At 39.2% G+C, this 22,787-nt stretch overlaps 1 protein-coding gene across 3 annotated transcripts in view; it reads right to left on the bottom strand.

Moving 5' to 3' along the window:
• The window catches only part of LOC110028840 (suppressor of RPS4-RLD 1), a 152,095-nt gene that overhangs the window by 14,087 nt on the left and 115,221 nt on the right, over positions 1-22,787 (bottom strand). For all 3 annotated transcript variants that reach the window (XM_020730853.1, XM_020730852.1, XM_020730854.1), the window contains 3 exons: positions 21,386-21,696; positions 3,398-3,484; positions 3,228-3,324 (listed from right to left, as the gene is read on the bottom strand). In XM_020730853.1, coding sequence (XP_020586512.1) covers positions 3,228-3,324; positions 3,398-3,484; positions 21,386-21,696 — 495 coding nt within the window. The remainder of the gene's footprint in view (positions 1-3,227; positions 3,325-3,397; positions 3,485-21,385; positions 21,697-22,787) is intronic.

Here is a 22,787-nt window from a genome sequence, read left to right as displayed (position 1 = left end):
TATATATATTTATTTGAAAGCCCAAAAAGGTTAATGTTTTAAATAGAAAGAAACATACAGATACAATGTGTGGGAGGGCCCAAGCATGACACCCTGCCCAAACAAAAAATCACAAAAAGTTTCAAAACTAGAAAAAATAGAAAATACAATAGATACTTAAATAAAAACTCTAACAGTGTCGAAATACATAGTATCAGGCGGCTAGAGAGCGACCTAATTTGGTTTTGCCTCTGTCTCTAGTTCTAGGGAAGGAGCAAGCTAATAAGTTGGTAAGATGATTGTCATTGTCAGTAGTAACTAATGTATCATCCAATATGTTCCCGAATTAGAGTCGGCCTCCATTCTTCTTCTTCCTCCCGGGAAGAATCAGTCTGATAGGGTGGTAGAGTTGAAGTAGAAGGAATACCAACCATAGTACCCACAATAGGTTCTAGTATATGTGGAGTATGACTTGCCTCTACTATATATATATATTGTATTAAGGTTTGAAATTCAATTTTTAGCATGTTTGTCTAGGACAACCGACGACATCTGCTTCTCTTTTCGAAGGCTGCATTCGAGGGAATGAGTGGTGCCCTGGCTATATCTCTTCCCCGGGGTGATGTTTACCTTCTCCATTCCTTTCCACATTCTCCACATTGCTTCCGACCGCCCTCCATTGCTGCAACCGTCCTCAAACAACTGCACCTTGTTGTTTTCCATGCAGCTTCCTCAATCCAACCGCTTGTCTTCACTGCCGCCACTCCGAACAACAATCCTCTTGCTGTCCTGCAGTCCCCCGCATCTCCTTTCGCTTCAACCGACATTCCCTCTCATTGCAGCCACCCAAAAACAATCTTTTCCTGTTGTTTTTGTTGTTCCAGCCACCTAGCCATCCATTCCTCTCCTTCCATCTTGCTGCCCTTGTCGTACCTCCTCTTCACTGCTGCATTCTGCATCCTTCATTTTCACCATGCCTTCCAGCCTTCACCTACACTTTGCTACCTTGCCGGAGGGTCAAAGCCAATCACTACCATACCCCGAGATCCACCCTAGTTAGAATATTAGTATCGTGCTCATTGCTATTTCAAGTTTTTGGGCATTGTGTGTTGTAATTTCCCTTTCAAGTATTTTTTTGTAATAACCCATTTCTTTCAGTAAATATATTTGTTTTTTCTTTTTCTTTTGTGAACCAGAGGCTACGAGGAGTGGAGGAGAAAGCGTAGGGAAGATGATAGGGGAAGAAACAACACCACCTTCAAACAGAATACAACCGAAGCACCATCACCTCCTAGGATACAATACTAAAAGAAGGAGAACAACTCTACAAAGAAATCTGAAATCAACACAACAAAAGCTAACCCTAACAAGAAAAAAAGACATATATAATAGCTAATAGATAAAATAGGAAGGGAGGAAGGAGGAAAAAGCGGTAATAGGGAAATAGGGAAGGCTGGGAAAGGAATGTAGCGGAAGGAGGAGGTGTGAGCAACAATCCTGCGTTTAGAAGGCCGACCAGTCTAACAGAACTGCAAAAAGCTGGACCAGATCCTCCAAGACTGGCTCGTGTCCCACTTGCATCTTGCTCGCCTCTCACGTTTCGCGCGCATCTCAGCCCCGAGTCACACACCTTTATGCCTTATAGCACACAAACAATTATAGTAATTCTCTTCATAAATTTATTTAACTCATCACACATTTAAGTTTAACTCAACCAAAAGGTTTTTATCTTGCCTCTCTTAAGAATCAATTTTGAAAAATTAATAATGCCTCACCTTTCAAATCCAACATCTTATCTTAGGGCCATAATTTTTTAAATTATTTTTATACCCTTAAAATATATATACATAACTACAACGAAATGTTATGGTATCAAGTTTTCTATTGAAATTGTTTTAGAATATTTACAAAGGTTTTCCTTCCTTCAGATAGAGAAGAAATCTATTTGTGACTTGGTGACTCCACTTTTATAGGGAACTAAGTTTTCTTCTCATTTCTTGGAGTATTGGTTCAACATTAGAAAATCACAGGATATTGCTAAATCAAGAGTCTAAACTTTAATATACACAAACCTTCTTGCACAATTTCTAGTTTCCCTTTTCTATCTCATTCCTTCTACATTGGTTCAATTTACCTATCTTACTAGTGCATCTTCTACCCATCATTATACAAATCCAAATCATTTAAAGGGTTATCTGGTTCAATGTTATGTAGATAATAGTGCTATCTAGACAAAAAAAAAATAATTTAGGGTGCATTTGGTTGCTTGTAGAAAGAGTATGTGTTCTGAAAATGATTATTTTATTTCCACTCATTTTGCCACTAAAATCATTATAATTACATTCACAAAAATTTTAAATGGATTTGTGTTGGCTTAAAGTACCTATTGATTTCTAAACTGTCATTTTTTTAATTCTAACTTCAAGCAAACAGATGGGGCCATAAATAACATTATTATCTACCAAAAATAGTGTATTTGGTTCAATATTATTTTACTGAAATTAAATTATGTTATCTAAGAAAGATCAAATATGATTATGAACTTTCTTTTCATTTGTAAATGAAAAGAAAGTTCATAATCATAATTGATCTTTCTTAGATAACATAATTTAATTTCAGTAAAATAATATTGAACCAAATACACTATTTTTGATAGATAACAATGTTATTTATGGCCCGATCTGTTCGCTTGAAGTTATAAAACATGTTTTAAAAAATGATAATTTAGAAATCAATATGTACTTTAAGCCAACACAAATCCATTTAAAATTTTTGTGAATGTAATTACAATGATTTTAGCGGCAAAATGAGTGGAAATACAATAATCGTTTTCAGAACACACACTAAATAGGACGCAATGGAGAAAAATGATTCATTTAGCCGACCCCACGTAGTGGGATTAAGGGTTAGTTGTTGTTGTTGTTGTTGTTGTTGATAGTGTGACATCTAGATGTCGGTATATTTGATTGATCTCAAAATAGGACTTACATGTTACAATTATTTAAAGATACCATTAAAACAAATAATTGGCTTCTGTTAGTAACATAACGTTAGGTAACTAATATCAGCAAACCAAAGAGTCACAATTGCAATTTACATGGAGTGCTACTTCATATCCACTTATAAATTAAAACAAATTAAAGCAAGTTAAACGTCAAGACAAAGCTGTTGCAAACTAAGTGTTTTTACTTATCCGGGAATGACGAACAAGTTGAACACCCTAAACATAAATTGTAAAAAGGTCTTACTTTTTCAAGTGTATTAGCTTCAGAGACATGAAAAATTTTATCATCAACATGCACGTACTTCAAATCCCTTATGATAGACTTTGCAACATCCAGGGTCCTGCATTAATGGAAAGATTATGGCACTACTCTTAAGAAGCCTTTTTAATATTTAAAAAGATTCATTATTACACCTCAGATTCATTGGAAAATAGCGGACAATTTTTGCTTGGCCTTGCAGAATTGGAGTCTGATGACTAAATCCAGTATCAGCCTCTTCACTGCAATTAAGTTTGATTAAGAAAACAAATTGTATAAGAGAACAGTAGAATCACTTAACAAATAATTTCATATGAGAATGAAGTAAATAAGAGAAAAAGAGAGAGAGGATCCTTATTGTTGAATGAGAAAAAAATTGAATCTTTCAGTAAACATGAAATGCCCAATCCCTGCCCACAGCCTCTTTTAGAAAATGAAACTTTTAGGAAAGCAACTGATGGAGCCATAGATAAAAGAATCGAAGATGCCCTCCACCTGCACAAGTTACCTTGATCTCACCTGGGTGACTAGTCTCCTGTGTACTTGTTCTTGCCTATAATGATTGCCTTTGGTTTGTCTGCAACCCTATCTCTATTTTCCTTTGCGCAGGAAGATACCACCATAGGCATCCATTTCTCTCACTGAACCTTGCCACTACTTAAGGTAGAATCTTTCTAAATGATTTGAATTCTTTCTCATTTAGCCCAACTTTAACTCACACAATATCATGGATTTTCAGTCCTCTAAACTATTTGAAAACATCCACCATCAGTATCACAATCAAATTCAATGGTATCAATTACCAATTGTGATCAAGCACCTTTCATTCTCTTGTTAGTTCACACACAAACCCTCTCATCGAGATGCATCTCCTGCGGCTCACAATGAAAGAGCCAAAATTTTCAAATGATGAGCATCTTATTATGATTTTCTTGATTGGACGCTCAATAGTCTCAAACTTTCCATTTCTTAAATGGACATATTTCATGAGATTTCAAAAAAAAAAAAAAAAAGAAAAAAAGAAAAAAAAGGAAAGGAAAGGAATTTTCTCCAGTCCACTTATTCCAAGAAAATAATATTACCAATGCATGTACATTGTACTTGACTTAGCTAGTCTACATCATAATGATTAGTTCATTTAGAACTATTGTAGCATCCTAAAACTTAAGTGCGAAAACATTTACCATAAATCCAAATGTCTAATAACAAAAAAATGTGGAACCTCCAGTTGCAACATTTCTCTTTGAACGTCATCCATAGTCTTAGATGATGGCAGATTCTATGAATCCCAATCTACAAATAGTTTTTCTCATGTTCCTTAAAACATCAGAGACATTGTCTCCCTCTCCATCGATTTATAATTAGACTATTTTCAATTTCAAGCATTATGATGGTTGTGGAGGCCAGATTGAAGACTATTGTGGAAGTAGAGGAAAGCCCTTCTATTCTTACTCTCACTATAGTTGTATTAATCATCCTTCGGAACAATGTTACGTCAAATAATGATATCTACCTACTTTTGATCAAGAAATCAGTTGACTTGTCAAGAAGATGCATCAGACAATTCTAATAAGTTTGCAATGTTGTCAAATGTAATCCCAAAAGGACTGGTACCGTGATAAGAGAAGTTTGCCAAAACTGAGAAGAATAGAAGAGATTAAGAGGAACTCAGAAAAGATCTTTCTAAGATTATCTAGAGAGTTGAGTGACTTTGAGAACAAGAAAACATTAGTTAAGTAGTTATAATGACAGCTTGGCTCCATTATCCAAGAAAAGGCAATGTCCTATCCTGGTAATTTAACACAGCTATAATCATTATTTCTTATAATATATTCATTCTAAAGTTGACGTGGTATTAGCTTTTATTTATAATCAGCATTCTCTGTCTATATAAATGTTTGTTGCTGAAGAAAAAGGGATTGTTGCATAAAGAGAGGAAAAAGTACTACTCTAGGAGATTGAGAGAAGTAGGATTAGAGAAAAGACAGACATTCAAAGTAAGTTTCTTCTTACTCTGTATTTTACCTAGTTTTCTAAATTTTTTTCCTACCAAATTAGCAAATCCAGATTAAAGCTATTCAGCTAGCTCAACCTGTTGGTTAGATTTATTATCAGTGCCTAGTGAGATTTTTGAGTCAAGTTGTTATAGAACACTGGGTTTAGAAGAAGCTTGGCGCGTGGTGTTAACGAAAAATAGCTACAAGAAAACTGAAAAATTGCTCTTTGCCCTAAATCTTCAGGAGGAAGACAGAAAACCATTGTCATCATCATCACAAGGAGAAAACAGGTGACTTAGCCATCCAAGTTGCACTGCTTCTGTGGGTCATCCCGACGGATGCAAAGCTCCCAAAGTTCCATTATTTGCAGATTCTGCGATCGTGAGAGACAGGACCGAGAGCATCTCTATTATTTTGTTTCTATTTCATTTTCTTTTCTTTTCTTCATTTCCTACAATTCGATGTTTTTTCTCTTTTTTGTTCTTACATATTTCTCAAATTTCTAATTACGTATTTCCTATTAGGAAAATCTTATATGTATTGGGCTGTTTGGAATTTTAGTTTTACTGATTTTATGAATTGAGACTTCTCTTTGATTTTCTGCTCTTTAGAGTACAAGTGGTGTGTCTGTAGCTTGCCCAATAATAGGAGATGGAATCCCCTCACCGTCCACCCACAGTTTGCTAGCTGTTTTCAGTCGATGAGCCGTCAGACTCACCGCCCCCTGCTGTTTACAGTAGGAAACAGACGTTTTCCAGCTTCTTGCTCACTGTCCTGCTCCTGCCACAATGATTTTCAGCCACCATCCATTCTCACACTCCCACTATCCATCCTACAACTTCCCTAACTCCTCGTGTTCTATCACACCTTCTAATAACCCTTGAACGATGCATTTGGTATCAGAGTCAGTCGGAGTCTCGCTCAGAAGAACAAGATGCTATGTTGCCAAGAAGAAATACTCATCGAGGCGCTCTGAAAACAACTATGGAGGACATAACAACAAGAAATCCTTCAATTATAGCAGAGGTTCGCTGATTTTGAAAGAATGCAGTATGGGGAAGTCACTAACAACAACAATGGTGACCACCCAGATAAAGAAGATGAATGAAACACTTTCTACCAAGAAGCTTCAAGTGAAAGAGAGCCAACGTCGTGTCGATTCAGCATTAACCACGACTTAAAAGACACATTTTATTGCTGATTGCAAAATAGTATAAGGACGACTCGACAACAACAACAAAGTGTAGATAACAAGGCGAATGCCAAAATAAAAAAGCAAACATAAATAACAAAAGACAGAAACAACTCTTTCTATCAAGGCGACAGATCTGGCGGGGGGGTGAAGAGGAGTTTACTTGAGCGGTTGCGTGAGACGTCGGGGAAGAGGCGTTTTGGTTGTTTGGGGGGGGTTGCGGGCAATTGGTGGTTGGCGGCCTACTGGTGGCTGTAGGAAGAGTTAGCAGTGACTAGAATTGAAAAGAGGTGATCTACCCACTAGGGTGTGAATGTCAGGTTTAGCGACCCAAATTTTTTTTTCTTTTTGTATCAGAGCTAGTTCAACCCTAGTCCTACCCTAGAATTCTGTTGTATCCGCTTTCACACAAGCCACCCAACTTTTTTTCCTCTTCCTTCCCTTTCTTTTCTTGTCTTCTCCTCCTTTTTCTCGTTTCTTTCCTTCCATCATCCCCTTTCGAATCAAACCCCAGTCATGCTGACGCACAATACGTGCCAAATCTAACTCGCGAAGAAATACATCAGGAGATCTGCTGCTTGCAACAACAAATGGCTGAGTTGGACAATAGGACCCAAGGCGACGTTACCCTCGACCGCAATCTCGAGAGTGGAAGAGGAGATCGCAACGCCGATATGAATCCGTATCACCGTGAAGACATCAATGACGATGAATATCAACCACGCTGCTTCGGAATTTACTATCAAAGGAAACCACGAGAGGAGCCCACATTTGGCGCACACCGAGACTTCGACATCAAGACGAACTAACCGGAGTTTGATGGAGGCATGGATCCCGATGACTTCATTGAGTGGTTGCAAGCGGTTGAACGCATCTTTGAATATAAGGAGTTACCTGAGAATAACAGGATTAGTCGCTATCAAATTGAGAAAAGCACCTCATTATGGTGAAAAAAACTGCAGCGACAACGAAGAAGAGATGATATTGACAAGATAACCCAGTGGGCAAACATGAAAAAAACTATGCAGGAGAAATACCTACTACCCCATTACCGCCAGGAGATGTTTCTTAGACTCTACAACCTGCATCAGTGAGATATTTCAGTCGAGGAGTTCACGATTTAGTTTAACCAATTACAAATGAAGAGCGAGTTAGTCGAGCAAGAGGAACACACGGTCGCCCGTTACTTGGCAGTCCTGAAGCCCACCATTAACAATTTTGTTCAACTACAACCCTACTGGACGTTGGGCGATGTCCAAACCCTAGCCTTAAAAGTAGAAAGGCAAAAGCAAGCCAGATCACAATCCTACTTCCAACAGTAGTCCACATTCAAGCCATCACCTACAACCACACCTTTTGACAAGACAACCAAATCAGGAAACGCCGAGTCGGGGAGCGAGAAGACCACTTTGAGCGATAGTCATCTGACACAGTTCCTTCCCGAAAATGCTTTAGGTGCTACGACTTCGGCCACATCGCCGCCAACTATCCCACATATCGTGTTGTCTTGTTCACGGATGAAGGCGTCGTCGACAAAATCGAGGAAGCAACGTCGAAGGATAGTTCAGAAGAAGCACTTCAACTTTCTAGAGATGAAGCAAAAATATTGGCTATATAGAGGGTCCTACAGTCAAAACCAAAAGGAGACCCGTTATGGCCGAGGCACATCTTTCGCACCACTTGTACGGTGAAAAGCAAAGGCTGCAGTTTGACCATCAATGGTGAAAGTTGCACGTGTCCACGCTAATGGTGAATACGTTGGCATTAACTACACAAAAATATTTGTGATCCTGTTCTCTCACCTGGCTGGAAAAGTGGAAAGAGATACATGTAGATCAGTAAATGTTTAGTCAAATTCTCAATTAGCGATAAACTACAAGAGCATGTCTGATGTAATGAAGTTCTAGTGGACGCATGCCACATTCAACTAGGGAGACTATGACAGTTCGACCATAAAACTAAGCACGACAGCTTCAAAAACATCTACACGTTTAAGATGGATGTAAAGCACATCATGTTGTTACCTGTCAAGAATGTGAGAGGTGTGATCAATACAAATGATGCGTTAGTCTCACGGGCCACAATCCTGCAGTAAATTCGAGACGCGCCAAAGGCAATTGCATTAATCCTCCTAGAAGGTACCAACGAGAGATACCAGCACGTCACAAACTGCTACTATATAAGTTATGGGACATAATGACCGACATCTTTCCAGACGGATAATCACCACCGAGGGACATCCAACACACCACAGACCTCATATCAGGATCAACATTACCAAATTGACCCGCCTACAAATTGCGAACCGCAGAGTATGAGGAGCTAGTGCAGAATCTCGTTCCAACCGAGAGGGCACCAGTCCACATGTTGTTCCCACCCTCATGGTCCCAAGATGGACGGTTCATGGCGGATTTGTATTGAAAACCACGCCATTAACAAAATTGCCATCAAATATCAATTTCCAATACCATACCTCGATGATCTCTTAGATAAGTTACATGGAGCCACCGTCTTCTCTAAGATCGACTTGCATAATGGATATCATTAGATACGAATGCAGTCAGAAAACAAGTGGAAGACCGCCTTCAAGACACGAGATGGTCTCTATGAAGGACAATTATGCCTTTTGGCCCGCCCAACGCACTCGGCACTATCATGCGATTGATGAATCAAGTGTTCCAGGCCCATATTGAGAAATTCGTGGTGGTCTACTTCGACAATATTCTAGTATATAGAAAATTAGAAAAGGAACACTTGCAATACCTTTGGGTAATATTCGAGATTTTACGAGCCGAACAACTATACACCCACCCGAAGAAATGCTATGTCATCACGAGCCAAGTATGTTTTTTAGGTTAAGTCATATTAAGCACAGACATTCAGATGGACATGAGGAAAATCAAGGCAATCATGAGCTGGACCGCACTCAAATCATTCATCGAGCTACAAAAATTTATGGTACTAATCCCATATCGAAGATTCGTCAGGAACTTTAGCACTATCACGACCCCCTCATAAAACTATTGAAAAGAAAAGAATTCACTATGACAACCACAACTCAGACCAGCTTCGACACACAGAAGATAAATGTGACGCAGGTACCAGTTCTAGCCATACCAAATTTGAATCAACTGTTCGAAGTCGAGTGTGATGCATCCAACGTGAGAATTGGAGCAAAATCAATCAAGGAGGTCACCACATTGCTTTTTTCAACGAAAAGTTAAATGATGTACAAAGAAAAAAATCAACATACGACAAAGAGATTTAAGGTTTGTTTGGGGCAGCAACAGTTTTAATAAGCTGCTGATAAGCAGTTGATCCAGATAAACTGCTAATCAGCACCTGATTCGGATTAACTGGTTAACTGTTTGGTTTATGCTGTTGGAAAACAACTATTTACAACTGTTTCTGGATAAATGATCATTCTGTCCCAGTGCAATAATGCTCATAGCAATATATTTGATACTTAAGAAGCAAAAAATCAATTCAAAACAGTACAAAAAATAAGATACACACCTCACTTAAACAGTAAGTATCAAGTTTTCTAAAAAAAATATTAAAATTACAATTAAAAATATGATTGTGACTTCCCTATCCCACATGACTAATGAACCGACTCCTTTGATCTTAATCATTACATTACGAAACAAAGAAAATGGAAAACATTAATATTTCAGACCAACCAGAGAACAGAGAATAGCCACCACCCAACCCTCAACACTTTATTCCAAATGCTCTAATCCAAATGAAATTATAAATAAACAAAAGCCACCACACTAACAATCCACCACCACCATCACTCACATACATACATACCAACACCACGACAACAACACTACCACAAAACCCCACAATCACACATGCACTCATAGCCCCAACCCCCATCACAGCCACCACCCATCCCTAACACAACCACCACAAAATTAATATGCATGAAACATTTACCACCACATAACAAATGTGCAATCAATATATAACACCATAAAACATTTACAGTCACCACCACCACCCAACCCCCATCACCACCACCACCTATGCCCAACACAACCACTACAAAATTAACGTGCATGAAACATTTATCATCACATAACAAATGTGCAATCAATATATAACATCATAAAACTAATGTGCTTTAAACCCCAGAGAGAAAGGGAATGGGATGAAGAGTGTTGCATGGCAATTACAAAAAATTGCATCCCATATTTTCATTTGGGGCAAATAAATATGGGTCACCCAAAACATTGTTATCTACAACAGAAACATCCTTTTTCAACCAATTTTCAGATTCTTATACTCAACGAATCAAGTGTTTCATATCAATTACCAAAAACCACATCCCATATTGAAATGTATTCCTATAAATTTACCTATGTAAATTTTTTTTACATAGATGAGCAGCTAGAGAACAATGTCGTGTACACATCAATCACCCTAGTTCATTTATTTTTCAAGCAACGTAAGGGCACCCGAGAAAGCCACAAATCTTAAATCAGAGAAAACCATAAACCAAACAGCCATAGGTACGCATAATAGAGAAAGAAATTGCATACAAAAATCTCTAATCAATAAATTGCAAATCAGAGAGCCGAAAAATTTCATAAAACAAGAAAATCCATCGACAATTACCGTAGGTACTTACAGAGCACAATAATGAGGGATCAGAGGGAGGCGGAAGAGTAGTATGACAATGCCAATAGAGATAAGCGAGAGGGAGAGAAGAGAGAGACCAAGAGTTAGGGCAGACGACACGCGAGAAAAGCGATTGAGGGCAGCAGTGTTAAAACAGAGAATTGGAACGCAGGCAACAGGGCTAGACCCGCGGCCACATTTAACATAAAAAAATTTACAAACTTATTACGTAATCTGCCTTCACGTATTTTCCAAATGCTTTGGGAGGCATTTTTAAAATGCACCACACCTATTAAGCTGCCCCAAACGGGCCCTTAATCATTGTCAGATCCCTGGAATACTAGAGTCACTATCTACTGATGAACGAGTTTACCCTGTTCACGAATCACTAAGATTTAAAATTCTTAAACAATCAGAGCAAACTAAAGGGGCAACAAACCATGAAGTTGGAATTCTTAGCTTCATTCCATTTCCTGCTCAAGCATAAAGTCGAAAGTCAAAACCACGTCGCGAGAAGCACTAAGCCGTCATCACTTGCTGATCACATCCATGAAGACTCGCATGTGGGTTTTGAGATTATAAATATGAGATAAACGAGGACTTCTAGGAGATCTGAGAGCAGTGCCGAGAAAAGCCTACAGGGCAGTACTACTGCACCGATGACTACTTGTTATGCCAAAAGAAATTATGCATTTCCTGAGGACATTGTACAGGAGAACCACAACGGAGGACTGGCCGACCATTTTTGCCAGGGATAAGACTCTCGTAGTCGTGAGAGAACACTTCTTTTGGCCCCGACTAACGCAAGATTTTGAGTAATACGTCCAACTGTAAGATTTGTCATATCGCCAGAACCTGTGGGTAGAATACAGGATTGTACACTCTTTTATCGATACCTAAGGCAACCATTTAACTTTGTGGTAGGACTTCCCCACAAACAAAGGAACAAAGATTCTGTGATAGTGATAGTAGACTATTTCTCAAAGATGACGCATTTCGTGGCCTACTAACAAATGTTGGACGCATCTCACGTTGTCGACTTGTACTCCTTAGAGAGCTTGAGACTTCACGAAATTCCAAAGACCTTCACTTTCGATCGAGTCGTCGAATTCTAAGCCACTTCTGGAGGACCCTCTAGGTTAAAATAGGAACTAAACTTCTATTCAGTTCTGCAGCACACCCTCAAATGGATGAGAAGACCAAGTAGTAAATAAGAGTTTTGGGAATCTTTTGCGATGCTTCGTAGGAAAAAACATCAAACAATGGGATCTCATTCTAGCGCAAGCCAGATTTGACTACAACAGATCCCCTAACTAGACTACTGGATGCACTCCTTTTGAAATTGTGTACAAGTGCAAACCGCTCACATCTCTTGAGTTGGTCCTAATTCTACGCACATCAGAGATCAGTGAGGATGCTAATGAACATGTTCACCGGATTCAACAACTCCATGAGAAGGTTAAGAAGGCGATTATTAAATAAAACCACAAATATCAAACACATGCAAAAAAGTCCAGGAAAAATGCTACCTTTCAAAAAGCATCAAATAATGGGATCTCATTCTAACACAAGCCAAATTTACCTACAACAAATTTACAAGCTAGACCACAGGACGCACTCTTTTCAAAATTGTGCATAGGCGCACCCCGCTCACATCCCTTGAGTTGGTCCCAGTTCTACCCACATCAGAGATCAGTGATGATGCTAATGAACATGTTCACCAGATTTAACAACTCCACAAGGAGGTTAAGAAGGCGATTACGAAATAGAACCACAAATATCAAACACAAGCAAAAAAGTCCAGGAAAAAGGTAACATTTCAAAATAGAGACCTCATGCGGATTCGACAAAAAGCGAGATTTCTCATGGGTGTTTATTGTAAACTCAAGCCTAAAGCTGATGGACCTTTCCGCATACCTAAGAAGTTGAACGTCAACACCCACAAAATTGATCTATCAGAAGACTCTAAAATTTTGACAAATTTTAATGTCACGGATATAACTCCATACTTTGAGGAACCAGAAGCTTTGATGAATGAGGACGAAGCTCCGTAAATCCCGAGAGACTAACGCAAAGCTCTGGGTTTAGGCATGCACAAGCAAATGATCGATCCAGCCTTCCTGCTAGACCAGATCGGCCATAACCAGTTGGAACTTCCGCCCTTGTTCATCTCTACTACTCTAATTTCTCCCCTCCTAATCCTTCAATAACCTCAGCCCCTCTTCATCTAGTACTCTAATTTCTCTCATTCCTAATTCTTCCCTTTCTACTAAGACTGCATTTCAATTTCCTATCTTTTACTTTCCAGCCTCCTTTAATCCATGCCTATTTTACTACTCACAGTCTATCCACTACACATCTTATTTATAATTGTTGTGTGTTGAATGCTAACCAATTTTTGATCGATCTCTCATTTCAGGTGTGCCTCCATGGCATTCCCTCTCTGAGGGTTGTATCTGACGGCGAGCAATGCTTCGTTGTACCTTGCCCAAGTTGGTGTTTATCTCCGATCAGCCCCTTCCCTCTTTTCAACTTCCATCCAAGCTCACAACATGGCCCCGGGTGAGCCAACCTTGCCTGCTCCTCTCAAAAGGCCGCAGGTCCCGCTGGCGCCGCTCCCCTGCACAGATAGGCAATTGATCTCCTTTTCTGCTTACCCCAGTCACTCGAAAATTTTTCCAATGCCCCTTGTGAACCAGTTGAAAGGGTTTCTCCCGAGGCTTATATTGGATGAACAAGGTGCGTTCGTCCCAAACCGATCGATCTCCACTCATTGTTTACTTGCATAGTATATGATGGGCTGATTCTAGCACTCTACTTCGGCAACGGGCTTTATAGCGATTAAACTTGACATGGAATAGGCTTATGATAAAATGTGCTAGGAAACTTTAATCAAGGTGATGGAACTATTTTTCTTGCCTAGCACGTTCCAAAGGTGGGTCCTCCAGTGTGTGACGAAGCCCAGTTTTGCGGTCGTGGTGAACGGTAGATGCCCTCCATGGAATGAAGCAAATTGTGGGTACCTTCATGGATGCTGACTATCTCCTTACCTTTTTATCTTTGTTTTGAACTACTCTCCCAAGCTTTAAAACCATCATCGTTCCAATTTGGGTGTAGCCCTGTCCCTTGGCGGAACCAAGATCTCTCATCTTGATATGCTAACGATGTCCTCTTATTTTGTGAAGGCCGCCATGGAAGTAGCTAAGAACCTCCAATTGATTATCAACAATTATTGTGAATGGACGGGACAAATGGTTAACTGGCAAAAGTCATCAATTCTTTTCAGTAAAAAAACAACTATTTGGCACAAAAACAAAAATCACTTGGTTCCTCAAGTATAGAAGAGTCCACGAAATGGAATATCTTGGTGTCAAACTTGCAATGCGCAAACTAGTTGTTGCATACGTCAACAAACTGACTCACAAAGCCGATAGAAAATTGATGGCTTGGGGAAACCGACATCTTTCATTAGTGGGGAGAGTTACGCACATCAAGTGTGCTTTATTGCCCGTGTCCTCCTTTCTCCTCACGCACTCGAACCCTCCGTGTTCTGTTATCACTTACATTGAAAAAGCTTGTAGATCCTTCTTATGGGAAAATGGGCCCAATTGTAAAGGGCTCCATTATATTTCCTGGAATAGATTATCTCAGCCTATGAGGTATGGTGGGTTACGATTTCATGCTGCAAATAACCGGAAAGGCCCACCCATTTGGCATGGGGACTTATTCACAAGCCCAATGCTTTCCCTTATAACTGCTTTGTGGAAAAATATATAGGCATGCCACGGAACGGGGCTTCTACATGTACGGATTCTACTGCTTGGAAAGTTATTTACAGTGGAGCACATGCTCAAAAACATGTCATTAGATGGCCTATTGGGTGTTAATGTTTTACAGGATATCTGGATCTTTGATCTTCCAATCTCTCGCTGGCCAACATTCATTAATATTAATGTTCCAGAGGACATGCTTGTTGAATCATTGTTACGTAATGGTGCCTGGAACATGGAGTAATGCTCCTATGGTTCCGAGATGAGCTAATCAATAGCATTATGGAAATCCAAGGGCTGGGAGCGAATGGTGTAGATATGGCAACAATTTTTCCTAATTACTCGGGATGCACAATTACAACATTAACTTATGTGAAAACCTTTGAGCAACAATCCGAATGCAACAACCGGATGAAGAAATTAAATTTACATCCTAGAGAGGGGATGTTTTGGCAGAGGCTTCTCAATAATGTTGTTCCCACAAACGAGTGGCTTCATAGCAAACATATTGGAGAGGACATCTCCTTTCCATGGGGTTGTGTGAAGTGGAGGACTGCACCCATATTAAAGAAAAGTGTCAAGTCCTCAAAGCGATATGCAAATGCCTTGCGAATTGAGGCTGGATCATATTTCAAAACCTTTGAGCAAGACATCGCAGGGTTAAAACAACTACCACGATCTATGTTGGCAATTGGGAGGTTCTATTGTCATGCAGTATACCAAGGGTGGCGAGCTCGAAACGCTAAAAAGCATAATCAGCCGTTTGACACGCCGGTTATTTAGGCGGCCCAGATTCCTGCAGCCCTTACTCAGTGTCATATCTTCACATCACGGAGCAATCGGCCTTCTGGCCCACCTCTCCCATCTCATTGGTATCACCTCCCCACTCAATAATACAAAATGTGTCGTTCGAGTCGTGGTTTGGGTTAACTCTGGTATCATGGTGACTTTATGGTAAAGATAAATATACCGAATCTTAATAATTGCATGGATCCAGAAGTGTTCATCGAGTGACTCCGAATAGTGGAGCGAGTCTTTGAATAATCCGCCCACCTGATTAAAAATAAAGTTAGTTGCAATGGAGTTAAAAAATAATGAATCTCTACGGTGGGAAATTTTGAAACACCTATATGCCAACGAGAGGGCAAAAAATCACAACCTAGTCCAAAATAAAAAGAGAGATGTAGTGCAACTACCGATTGATACATTACCAACATGACATGTTCTTAAGACTTCATTACTTACAATAGAAATAACTTTTAGTAGAAGAGTACACTGGTGAGTTTGAGCAACTTATGTTGAAATGTGAACTAGTGGAGTTCAAAGAGAACACCGTAGCCTGATAAATGGGGCAATTGAGACCGCTGATTGACAACATGATACAATCGCAACCATATTGGACCTTACAAAATGTCCAAATCTCAGTCATAAAAGCGGAGGGATGACACTGCAATATCAGGTCCACACCATCATCCAAATTGGATTCAACCTTCATATTAAGTGGAAAATAGGACTGACCGACCAACACCCCCAAGACATTCACAACTAGAAAATATTTCAAATGTCATGGATATGGGCACATTGCATCCAACTGTTCAAACAGAACGATGATTTCCTTTACAGAGTAGGGTGCAGTGAAGGAGGCAGAGAGTGAAGGCCCAAGGGAGGAGAATGGAGAGGAGTACTAGCTACTTGTAGATAATGGTAAGATACTTGTGATTCGACAAGTTCTTCAGACGAACCTAAGAGGGATCAATAGTCGTTCAGACATAACATTTTTTGTATCGGTTGTACTGTAAAGGAGAATATGTGTAAATATATGGAACTATGCAGATGATGGACAAATTAAACCTCATTACACGGAAGCATTCCCAATCGTACGCCCTGACTAGGTTGAAGAAGAGAAATGAGATTTATGCCAATAAGAGATACCAGGAGAAATTTTAATTGGTGATAAGCTGCAGGATTAAGTTTGGTGTGATGTTATCCCTATAGATTATGTTATATTATGTTGAGTCAAACTTGACAATATGACAAAGGTATGCTTTATAATGACCACAAAAATACCTAAAAATTTAACAATAATGGGAAATGTATTGTACTTCTTCCCTTAAAAGAGTTAAATATTAATGAGAACTAAAACAATGATTGGAGCAATCATGCCTCATGCTACCTTTCTATAGGTAATGAGTGAGACCTCAGTGAGACAGATCTTGGTGATGCTGTAAGACCATAATAAGGAGGAGCTGATACTAGAGTTAGTGCGACCCTTTCTAGTAGTGTTTCCTGGAAATATGCATTTTACATTAATATATCAAAAAGTACAAAAAACTAAGCATGTGTGCACCAATATCATATATAAAAATGTGATCTACCATCTACAAGTATAGAAGAAAGCTCACTATCCCTGTCTACATGAATCAAAAGAAAAGAGCCATGAAGGGCTAGCTTAGCACAAAAAATAAGCCGCCCTATTACAGTCATGAGGCGTATAAAAAACAAACTTGCTTAAAGTTCAAAAGGAAAGCAAAATCCAGAGCAACATTGCCAAATGTCTGTCTTCATGGTAGATGGCAGGAAGTGCATGATGTTGGTTTTGTCTCCATCGATGATGATGCCCTTACACTCGACCATCCATAGTTGGCAAATGTTTTGGAACGATCTAATAGCATGAAGCTTAACTTGGGCGCTGCGTCAATGTTGAAAGTTTTGTCCGATAGCAGTAAGTCCAAATACTTGCTTGTCTCGAATGATGCAACCGGTACCGGCCGCCCAAGAAGGTAGAAGAGCACTATTGATGAAATTGAAAGAGTGGAGTCTTCAAAAGTCCCTCAAGAATGGTGGCAACGATAGTTGTTAGCGTGCAGTAAGAACGGTTGTGGATCTTTGCATTGCGAGCTCTTTAACATTGAAGAACAATGTAACAAAAAAATCGGGCTTATGGGAGTTCTGAACAGGTGCTTATTCGTAACTTCGGGGAAGTTGTTGAAAACCAGGATGAAAATAGCCCAACTACCCATACTGTCTTTAATAAAACAAAACAAAAAACAGTTAGTAAAAATATCATCCCGATCCTTCACCGCCAAGTAGCCCCAAGGGCACACCGTGGAATTTGTACGACCCCTTTTTGCAAGCCAAACCCGAGTGGGAATGACATCATGATATAATCTCCACCAAACATGCCCCCCCTTAGGTGCAGTTTCAGTTGTTTTATCCAATTGGAGTTAATACCGGAGTTTTGAAATTTGGCATCACGCGCAAGTGTAATAATAGTTCTCCCTAAGTGCATCATCTTGAGTTCCATAAAATCCTCTAGATGTTCAGTAGAAATTGGAACTTTCAGTAGCCTTCATTTCATCTCCAAAAGCATTTTGCAATTTGTTTCAGTTCCACATACCATCCTCCAAAAAATCCAAAACCTGTTGCCCCTTCAAGATTTCGGTATTTGCTGGACATGGCCATTTTGCGAGAGATGAAACTTGGACCCAATGTTGCTCCACAATGTTTATACTCTTTCCATTGGCGACACGCCAACACAAAATAGGAAGAAGGGGGCACAGTGGCACCATCACATAAAATTTTCCATGTTTTGGAAGTGTCGCTCTTGTGGTTGCAATCCCATAAGTTGGTGCCATATTTACCTTTCAAAAAATGGTGCAAAAGTGATACCTTATCGTGTAAGGAGTGCCAAGCAAGCAAGGCCTTAGAGGCCCCTTCCAATCCTTAGAGACATGGCAACCAAGGCTTCCATTTTGTGAGGGCTGGCAGAGCTTGTTCCAAGCAATATAATGAAGGACGGGTTGATTTGTATTCTTATGCCCTAAAAACTATCTGCATTTGCGTTCGAATTTATTGAGAGTACTACTGAGCACCTTGGTGTGGGTAAGCATGTACATAGGCATGGTAAGAAGAGAAGTATTGATGAGAGTAGTACGTCTCCCAAGAGATAATTGTTGCATTCCCCAAGCATTTAGCCACAAAGAATCCTTCTATACAATGTTGGTGAAATCTGATTTGTTTAGTTTCCTTAACGCAGGTTTGATGCCAACATATTCCAACTCCTCAACACGGGTGAATTGAATTGTAAAAATCTGGAAATTCTCCTTTTAATCCAATTTCGGGGTGGCTTTACAAAAAATAACAATAGATTTGGAGGTGTAATGTGTTGGCCGGTCCAGACCCAGTAGTCCTGCACTATTTTAAATAATAGTTTTGTAGCCTGCATGTTTTCTTTGGAAAAAAAATGATATCATCAGCATAAAGCATAGGTGAAAGCGAAGAGGTCCCATTGGTAAGTATGATGCCAATATGTCTTGCTCTTTGAGATAGGGCTAATGAAAGAACTTCAGAAAAAATTAAAAAAAGACAGATATAGGGCAGCTTTGCCGAAAACTGCAAGCCACTTCGATTAACGAACTTTTTTACCGTTAATGAGAAGCATGAATCTAGGAGACTCAACACAGTGGAGAATCCTGTTTTTAAAAATATCTGGGCAATCCAACTCCTCAAGCACCTTTTGTAGAGTTCTCCAATGCATTTTGTCATAGGCTTGCTTCATATCGATTTTATTTGTCATGAGGCTGGTTTAAGCGGTTGTCCAATACTTCAAGTATTTTCAAGTGACTAATTAAACTGACTTTTCAAGCCTTCAATAGAAAATTATGATTGTATACTTTGATGCCATAATAGCGTACAATAGTCCAAAGAACGAGCATTTACAACATTTGAGACAAGTATTTTAAGGTTCTCCGGATAGAACAATTATATGACCATCTAAGAAAATCACTTTCTTACATCGTAGATGTGCTTTTTAGGATATATTATTTTAGTTGCGGGCATTGAGATTGACCAAACAAAGATCCAGGATATTGCGGCATGACCCAAACACCAGTCATTACTCAGATACGACAGTTACATAGTTTGACTTCTTTTGACAGTAGGTTTGCCAGAAATGTCAACTCAAACAAGACACATTTGATGGAGCTTCTCAAGTCGGATAAATTTGCATAGCTAGATAATGCTCAGGCTAGTTATGATGCTTTGAAGAAATAGATGACTCAAGCACCCACTCTCGCACCTCCATATTTCAATCAAGCGTTCGATGTAGAGTGTGGCGCCTCTAACATGGGAATTGGAGCTGTGCTAAATTAGGGAGGACACCCCATTGCTTTCTTCATTGAAAAATTGAATGATTTCTAGAGAAAATATTCTACCAACGACAAGGAATTTTTATTCTACTGTTAGATTTCTTAGTCCTTGGAGTCATTATTTGTTGGCAAATAAATTTACTCTCTAGTCAAAATAAGTGAAAGGGCAGACAAGCCTCATGGGCAGGATTCTTTTTCCATTCAATTTTGTACTCAAACATAAAAGGGTCAAATAAAATAGCTCATGCACCGAGCCTTCGCCAATGTATTTCTCACTACATTGCATTCTAATAGAATGTGTCATACAACCATCAGCATGACGTGATAGCCCAATAGAAAAATAAAAAAATAAGGAAATAGGAAATAGGAAAATAGATAAATAAAAAATAAAAAAATAGGAAATAAAAAAATAAATTTGTGTTGGCAAAAAAATTTACTCTCTACACTAAACAAGAGGGCCCGGGATGCTTGAGCAGTCAGAATAAGCTAAAGGGTAGACACACCTCTTGAGTGAAATTTCTTTCTTCATTCCATTTTATACTCCAACATTAAGCAAGGAGCAGAACAAAGTAGCTTATGCATTAAGTCATCACCACTTATTACTTGCTACGCAAACAACCCAATAAAATGTGACATACATTTATCGACATGACATTATACCACACGTGATCCTATAACTTGTCTCCAATAGAGAAATCTACCAAACACCTCTTGTTAATACCGAACTCATTCACCTTCTTCAATAAAGTTAGAGAATGTGGTTGGGAATATTTCTAAATAGTGAAGCTCAATTTGCCCATCATCTACGTAAACACCACATTCTCAAAATTTCCTTAGCCTAGAATGAGGCCGCACACCTTCTCCTTCATAAAGAATTAAGTAAAAAAGATGTTATGCCTAAGCCACCACTACTCCCTCTTGACTTGGTTTGGAGAATTAATTGAATAAACCATAAACATCTAATCCTCATACGTGACACTTCTTGTTAATTTATTTGTTCCACTACATTGCTCTGTAAAAGAAATCACAATCCTATATTTTCATACCTATGTAATATAACAAATGTCTTATGAAAAATTGACCTAAATTCACCAAAATATATTAATAGAGTGGGGTGTAGATTTTGAAGCCCACAACTCTCATAAATTACTTTCAAAGAGTTAAATCATATTGACACTTTCGACGAATATTTATTTATTTATTTCACAAGTATATATAATTTAAAGGAACATTAGTGGAAAGACAATGCGCTAGTATCATGTTAAAAATTAAAACATGTTGAAGTAGTCGTGAAAGCAAAATGGAAAAAAAAATGAGTTAGTCAACCTATGCAGAATATTTTATCCAATAGACAAAGCATAGCTCTTGGCTGAAAGCGCATAGTTAAAATCTCATTCTTAAAGGTCACCTCAATTTGTCGATCCAAACAACAGGGTCACAAGGCTCTGAGATCAGTCTCCATCTGACAGCTATTGAATAAATGTCCCTCCAAGAAAAGGAACGGTTAGAAGAAATTTTATCTTCGCTGGAGCTATATGAGGCTGAGATTTCTGATAGGCTGCTAGTACTACAACAAACGCCACCTCTATTATGGCTCTGCACAAGAGGCCTTTCTCTCCTCCTAACTTTTCTCCCACTTCTACTAGCATTTCTTAGTGAACGCCATGCCTTTCCAACCTTTTGTGCAATCTCAATTGCAGCTAGCCCAGCCATTCGATACTGCAATAAAATTTAAAGGTACCATTAAAATAAAAACAGATTCTTACAGCATAGAAATGCATAAGCTTACTATTTAAAAAATACATGCTGAGTTGAGAATTAAACCAGCCATTACAGATCATATATAAAAAAGTTTAAATGTGATGACAACTGCTAGACTCCGTTTTATAAATATACATTGTGTAAATGTTAGCTCACGTCTATCATGTAGGCCAGAATTGATAAGCATGCAACTAAAAAAAGAACAAATTACAACACAACAGATATGTAAGACAAATAACAACATCAATAACATGAAACTGCAACATATTTAAAGTTGATGTTAGAAAAACTACATGATTCAAACTTGAATATATTAGGTGAATGTAAGGCTGCGATTGATATTGACATGGGAGCAGGCACCCAATCACACCCGAGGGCGCAATGACCCCCACATCTCGTGTCCAACAGATCTGACGAGGGCGAATCCCACAACCCGTCTGCTCAACCTGACTGAACTGGTCTAGATTTGTCTATATTTTGGAAGTGTCAATCAGTTCCTTGGCCCACTCCTAGTCGTCACATTATTATAAATTCACTTTTGTGGGAGTTTATCAATAGTTTTTGTGTGTTTCGTATCGAGACAGTCACCAACGTCTCTACTTCCATTCGAGAGTTGTATCCTAGGGTTCCAAGTAGTGCTTCAGCTGTATCTTGGTTTCCAGGTGGTAATTATCTTCCCTACCCCTTCCACATCCCTCTCACTTCACTACCATGCCTTACTCCTCGTTGCAACCGCCCTGTCAGCAGTCCCATTGCTATCTTCCTAAAGTTCCTCGACATCCAACCATCCATATCGCTGCCACAACCCTTGGACAATTCTCCTGCAGTTCCTCGACATCCAGCCATCCTTATCGCTGCCACAACCCTTGGACAATTCTCCTTTAGCACTCTCGCAATCCCACACCTTCATCATCGCCGCCAACATCATTCCCACTTGCTGTCGCAGAACGAGAACAATCGTTCGGGCCGTTTTATCTTGTTCCAGACACCGACCAGTTGTTTCTCTCATTTCAGCTTGCTGTCGTTGTTGCAACGTCATTCCCCCCCCC

This window comes from Phalaenopsis equestris, unplaced genomic scaffold, assembly GCF_001263595.1.
Source record: "Phalaenopsis equestris unplaced genomic scaffold, ASM126359v1 Scaffold000533, whole genome shotgun sequence".
NCBI lineage: Eukaryota > Viridiplantae > Streptophyta > Magnoliopsida > Asparagales > Orchidaceae > Phalaenopsis > Phalaenopsis equestris.
Note: the sequence above shows the minus strand (reverse complement) of the source record. Positions and strands in the feature narration are given on the sequence as shown.